At 37.9% G+C, this 7002-nt stretch overlaps 2 protein-coding genes across 2 annotated transcripts; one reads left to right on the top strand and one right to left on the bottom strand.

Moving 5' to 3' along the window:
• Window positions 1–922, top strand: LOC137708738 (uncharacterized). Its single transcript, XM_068447883.2, has one exon. It carries the CDS (start codon window positions 97–99, stop codon window positions 838–840), a length of 744 nt encoding a protein of 247 aa, XP_068303984.2. The 5' UTR covers window positions 1–96; the 3' UTR covers window positions 841–922.
• A 462-nt stretch (window positions 923–1384) lies between these two features.
• Window positions 1385–6269, bottom strand: LOC137708592 (mannan endo-1,4-beta-mannosidase 2). The gene is made up of 5 exons (XM_068447706.2): window positions 5238–6269; window positions 4627–4824; window positions 3583–3705; window positions 3057–3268; window positions 1385–2060 (listed from the first exon to the last, which is right to left on the bottom strand). Exons 1-5 carry the CDS (start codon window positions 5628–5630, stop codon window positions 1655–1657), a joined length of 1332 nt encoding a protein of 443 aa, XP_068303807.2. The 5' UTR covers window positions 5631–6269; the 3' UTR covers window positions 1385–1654.
• Window positions 6270–7002: the final 733 nt, after the last annotated feature.

Here is a 7002-nt window from a genome sequence, read left to right as displayed (position 1 = left end):
CCAAATCCATTAATTATATTGCTTCTTCCTATTGCACCCCCCCACCTGTTTGTCGAAATTCTCGAACCAACATTTCAGCCTATTCATTCAGCAGCCATGGTGATGAAGCTCAAAACAATTAGCCCCGCCAAGTTCTTCGGAAACACCCTCCCCCGGCCCCGCTTCTACACCGATGTCAAGTTCAATGACCACCGCGTCGACCCGCCTGCCGACGTCCTCGACCCCTTTCTCTCTTGGGCCAACGAGGCCCACTGGTCCATGGGCGGCCTCAGCTTCAAGCGCCTCAGGCTCCAGGGCCGCATCGAAGGCAGTGTCGGCAAACTCCGCGCGCAGAGGGAGAAGATCGAGAATGAGAAGCAAAAGCTTGCGAAATCTGCAAATGGGTCGGGTCGTAATCAGCCCAGCGGCAAGAGGGCTTCCTCCGATTCGCCCCCTCCGGCTCCGCGTGTGACAAAACGCCGGAGGTTCTTGGATGTGATCAGTGAGAGCGATGAGGAGGAACAGGAGGCAGAGGTTGTGAAGGGTAAGAAGCTTGTGAAGAAGCTGGCGGATGAGTTTGATAAGGTGGCTATGGAGGCTGAGAGGGGTAACAGCGTGAGCCCTTCAAGGGGTTTGAGTGGTGGATCGGAGGGAGTGGCCACAAGGAGGACTCGGAGCCGGAGATCCGAGGAAGACGAGGCTGGGGAGACTGTGCTGAAGGTGGCGGAGGAGGTGAATAAGCTGAGTTTCAAGGACAAGAAATTGAAGGGTAAAAGCAGCAAGGGGAAGGAAAACAAAGAGAAGGCCTCCGGTAATGTAAATGGCACTAGGACTTCGCCCAGATTGGCAAAACGTAGCTGAATGTTGATGTAGTTTCTTTGCATTTTCAGATGTATGAAAAAAAAAATCTGCTTTATATACATATTTATTTATTGGTGTTGAATTGATAAATTATACGGTTAGCCATTTTATTGCTCCTCTTTCCATTAAATTGGGGTTATGCATCCGGCAAACATACACAACGAAGTAGTATTGTTAATTTCTTCATGCTCGTTTCAAGTTACAAGTTGGAAATCTGCCCATTCAAATGTGTCGAATGCATTCGTTGGGAAGAAATAAGATTAGATTGTACCAAATGTGTTGTATGCATGAGTAGATGCTCTTCAATCTCGGTTACAGGACAAGAACGGGGGAGGTTGATGCCAATTTTTCATCTAACCAGTCAATTTTTTCTTTAGCATATGCACAAGTCATGACAGGAGGGAGATAGGCACACGGGAATAATTTCCGCGAAATGTATAATTTTCGTGTGATTGCATAACAAGAAGTATAATTTGCATCAATTGAAGTTCTGAAGACGAAATCCCACCAGAACTAAAGCGGTTGATCAAAAATCAAACCGGAGTAGAACAATCATGCAGGTTGGCTGTAAATATCAGATAACATTTCTTACAAGCAAAGCAACCTAATTCAACTAATGAAGTAGAACAATCAAGCAGGTTGGCTGTAAATGACTTTTCTTTTGGCTGTTAATCTGTACTCTTTCATCGTGAAAATCTTTGAGAACATCACAACCAATGCAGTTTCTATAACTCGTTTAAACACTGTCAAACCGTAAATATATGGACCCAACTCCCCAAGGAAACAAATTTTTCTGCTGACAAAAATAAGCATTTCACTGTCTTTGCGAACACAAGTCTTTCAAATTTCGCTGTTGTTGAGTTGGTCCCTTGAGTCTAGCCAACCTGCACGATTGTTCCATCATCATCTCATACTCAGACGGACTTTCCCACGGAATTATCCCAAACTCATCATTGTACTCGTCCATTCCTCCAACGAAAAACTGCCAGGCTAAAGCACCTGCTCCAGACTGGTTTTTCTTGGCAGATTTGTATATCACGTCTAAAATAGTTTTGTAAAACCTCCCACGCTGAGATGGTTCAAAGTCCTTGTTCTGGTTTGACAATCCATATTCGGTGAACATGACAGGTTTGTTCAGTTCACTGTCCCCGTCTTCAATGTGAGAACGCATCCACTTGGAGACAAATTTGAGGTTATTGTGAAATTCTTCATCATGGAACCTACCCACAAAGTGAGGACGAAGTGAGCACTCGTTAGATGTACCATTATACAAGGGCAAACATCCTTTCAAAAAATTATGACAGACATGAGGTTGGGGACGAGCTGAACTAAAGGATAGAAAAGACCGAATTACATTCTAGAATGAATCAAAAGAAATAGGGCACATTAGATGACTTAATACTGAACAAAATCTACAATAGACTACATAAAATACTCTTGCCAAATAGTTTGAGATATCATGTTAACCTTGACCACACATTCAATCACGAATCCACCTGGTCAATAATTTGAATTCGAAGTACGGAGAAAATGAACATGTTCCTATATTTATAATTACTCTCATAGTTCCTAGGAAGACTTGGAAAAGACTATAAGAAAAGATATGGAGTACTTGGAGCTGGCGCAAAACCGAGCAGTGGTGTTCTAGGATTCATACAGCGGACCCCATTTAGTGAGATGAGGCTTGGTTGTTGTTTATTTTTTCATAGGCCACTAAATCAGTTCATTCTTTTATACCGTTTCAAAATATGATTGATGAGTTGTATCACTGTACATCCCACCCGTTCATATCTAAATTAAAGACTTAGAGGATGGTACTTAATAAACCTTATTTGATATATAGTCATGATAAACTCATGGGTGTGCACAAACATCCATGTCAACTATTGGATCACAATTAGTTTACATTTATTCAATAAAGGTCCTTTTTCAAGATTTGAATTTAAAAAAGGTGGACTTAGATCCAAGGTTAGCATGGATTGTTTGCTCAAGTGAGCTTTTAAGATAAGACCCCAGTTAGGTATATGCATCTCCATCGTTTACTCAGTTAGTTAAGATACATCTATATATCCTCAAGTATCCATATCTGATTATGTACTTCATAGACAGGGACCGTGCATGCATTCGTAAGATTTCTAAAACGTTGGTAAGATGTGACGTCCCTCATATCGACTTGAGAAATTTCATGCAATGTAAATAAACATGCAAAAGCTTACCAATGGTCAGGGTAGACATGAACAGAGGCAAAATCAATATTGGGGATCTTGGAGTTGCGAATAAAATCTGAGCCAATTCTCGATGCCCACATTTCTGGATTCACAGTTAACCTTTTAGGGCTTTTAGGACCATAAAACCCTTCAAGGCCCACAGTCAGTAGATGGTTCTTGTCAATTGCTTTCACAAAAGCTGACATTTCTTCTATCCAATCCTGCAACATTATAACATACAATTAATTCATGTTCTAATAGCAGAGGTTACTGAGCCCCCCTCCCCCTCACCATCCCACCACATCCCACCCCACCCCACCCCCAACGAGGTTCGTTTTACACATACCAAATTTGGTTAAAAAATGATAATAAATAGATATATTTAATTAAATTATTGTAAAATGGTTAGTTATAGCCATTTTATTAGTTTTAGTTATGGCTATTAATTTAATTTAAAATTGATAATACTCAAATCTTTAATTTAAAATTAATATTCATAATTGTAAGAAGGCAGTATCGATAGTTGAAAACATACTTGGAGAGTGTCACCTGAAGCATCAGTTATGCAACGAGGTTCGTTTATTAATTCCCACGCGAAAATGGTAGGATCATTTCTATACTGAATTCCATTGAGAGTATTCTTCCTTGTTAGGAGAGTCTGGAGGAAAAAAGGGGAAATGAATTAGAATTGGCTATAAACCTGTAAATCTTCATAACACAAAAATTGATTAAAACAAAGTTTCTTGCGGTTTCTGTTATTGTAGAGACACAAATCACTGAAGGAAAAGTAATGACCTATTCAGGATACCAAAGGTACAGAATCATTTAACTCATAACATTGAAACACTTTAGAATCCACAACAGTTAAACATGCCCTCCATAATATTATGTTTACAAATGGCTACCAAAATCCAGAGACATGACATGTATCTCATAAATCTTAAATGCCACAATCCTATTAATGGTTGCTCGGTGCTTTAAAATTCATAATTTTCCTCAACTTCATGTGATCATGAGTAAAAAAATCTGGCACTCAGTTAGATCCTTCCATTTGTATCTTAGTAGGAACAGGGGAAAGGGAAGCATAAGAAAGTTAGATAGGCCAAAGAATGAAACATTTCAGGTTCTTCTATCCACACGATTCTGTATGAGATCCAAATGGAGATTTAGAACAATCTTTCCAACTGATCAGGACATTAAGAGGTTTTGCAGTCTTAGTAGTTATGCCTAGTGATCATTTTGTGACTAAAAAGCTTACGTTACATTATGTGAAACCAAATGTTCAGCAAGTAAAACCTAGTAGTGTTTAGTACGTCATCTTGGCAGCAAAACTTTTTCCCCATACCTCACCTTCATAGCAACATAAATACTTCTGGGTGAACTGAAGTATCCTATGAAATATTAGGACTCCCAAAGTTTAACCGCATACCTAAATTCGTTTCTTCATTTCAAAATATAAATAAATGTATCAATGGCATTACCATAAACAGTTTTCCATTAAGATTATGAGCTGTCCAAGTATAATCAAAGAGCAGTCAACTTTTTGTTCCTGGAAAGTAAAGCAACAAAACAAAATTACCTTGACGTAGTTCTTGAAATAATTGCGAATAGATGGATCGAAGAAAAATGAGTCATTGGAAGCGCTCAAACCAACACCTTCTTCCCATGCCCACTTTACATACTGAGTCTTCCCGCCATATGCTTGCAAGTTATTAACTAAGCAAAGAAGCAACCTGATGCCCTGTTGTCTAGCTTCTACAATGACATGATCCAAAGCCTGCCACCGGATCAAGCTGTTATGAAAAAGAACAAAATACGGAGAAATATCGCTAACTAATGGTACTTCTTAAGATAACATAAGGAATGTCAAAAAATAACTAGATATGGAACCGTAACTTTACTACTTTCGTTACACTGAACCGTAAATTTACTACTTTAGCAGCAAACCTTACTGATAATACATTCATGTATAGATATGGCAAAGCAGGATCACCACTTAAGTAAGCCCCCAAATTGCACCACCCAATCAAGTACGCAGAGAAAGGTTAGAACTCGATCGCAGTAAACAAAGTCTCTAAATTTATGTTCAATGAAATCCTAATCCAAAGGTTCCCACCTCCCACAAAACAGCAAATCAACATTTTAAATACGAAGAAAAAAAGATTAATATACATGGATTATTAATATTACCTTGAACACTTGCTCATTGAAGTGACCAGGGGAAATCTGGAGGGCATTGTAGTCGCCGTCGTTAAACGCCCAAGTCCGGCAGACGGTGAGGCCCATTTTTGCACCGGCTTGCAGTATCTGCCGGACCCTCGGCTTTCTATGCTCATCCACACTATTATCCATCAGCCAATAAGAATTCCACCCATTAATGTAAAATGCCTTGCCATCCAACATGAACTGAGTCCCATTCCTCCCCACAAAACTCAATTTCGTTTGGTTGCCAAAATTCGACCCCAAGTTACCGAAAGACATGTAGATGAAGGCCACACACGACGCGAATCCGATAATTGGGTAGAACAGGCCATTTCCTGCAACTACCATTTTCTTCTTCTTTGCAGAGGACCCCAAGATCATAAAAAGCCCCAAAATTTCGGCGGATTTGAAGGATTTCAGGACAACCTTTTGGCTAAATTTCAATAAAATTACGAAATTTATTGGTACCCAGATGAGATTATTATCCTCAGAACCCAGATGGGAACACCCAGATCCTTCTCTTGCTAAAAAATGTACATTGGTGTCCTGATATATATAAGTGGAAAAGGAGAAAAGGGAAGTTTATGCAACAAGCGTGGAGGAAGGTTTGAGGGCATGTGGGGAATATGGTAGAGAAATCAGAGCTAACATGTTCAACCAAGAAACCAATAGTCAAAAATGGAAAAATGGAAAATTTTTCAATGGAATGGAGAGAGAGAGAGAGAGAGAGAGAGAGAGAGAGAGGGAGAGCGAGGTGGGTGTGTGGGGTGGCGTGGGGTGGTGTGGTGTGGTTGCAGTGTTGATATCAAGCTGTTTGCAACTTTGCTGCTGAGTTGTGTTGTGTGTAGATCTGACTCGTCTGAGTACCTGAGTTCACTGCTTTTCTTGAATTTTAATATTTCTACTGAACAGGTTTGTCCTGTTCAACTTCAATCTCACCAACGCATAAAAGGAGGGCAATTAGCAGCAATACAATGGTTTGAAGTTTTGATCACAATTTTAAAATGAAAAATTAGATTCTAATCATCATCCTTTATTTTTTTTATTTCATTAATTAATTTTTTATTAAAATTCTTTAGTTTCTATCCACGTCATGATTTGAATAATATAAATTGCATATTTAAGTTTTATAATTAAAAATTATTTACGTTACAATTGGTATATTAATAGTATTTATAACTAAATTCTGTATCAAATATTTTACTTTTAAATTTGTAACTAAATTTACAACTATATTTTAATTTGTATCAATTTTTTTTTTAGTTTTAATTTGTACTCATATACTTAATATTTTTTTCTATGTATACTTTAAAACTTTTTTAATCATTTACTGTACCCATAATTTTAAATTTTGATATATACCCTAAATCAGGTCAGAGTATATTTTTGTGGGTACTTAACATTTTTTCCTTTCCACATTGAGATTGTGTAGATTTTTTTGAACAAAAATAAGAGTGGTGCATTTTTTTGACATGGAGAATGTGTATGGTGCATATATTTTTTGACATTGAGAACTATATATAGATGTGAGATTAATTTTTTCAGTTTTTATATCCCACAAGTTGTGGGTCTTAAATAATATCCCATATTTCCAATAAAAGAAAGAAGAAGAAAGGATATCCCATAAAATGGGGATTTACAAATTTCATAATTTGTAACTTGTCTAAGAAAAATTAATATGGAATAGATTACATTTAATATGCAAAAGTGTACAAAGTTAAAGAATTTTAATAAAACTGAAAACCAATAAGAT

Source organism: Pyrus communis, chromosome 17 (assembly GCF_041283825.1).
Source record: "Pyrus communis isolate YQ-2024b chromosome 17, ASM4128382v1, whole genome shotgun sequence".
In the NCBI taxonomy this organism is placed as follows: domain Eukaryota; kingdom Viridiplantae; phylum Streptophyta; class Magnoliopsida; order Rosales; family Rosaceae; genus Pyrus; species Pyrus communis.
This window is presented reverse-complemented; position numbering and strand designations above follow the sequence as displayed.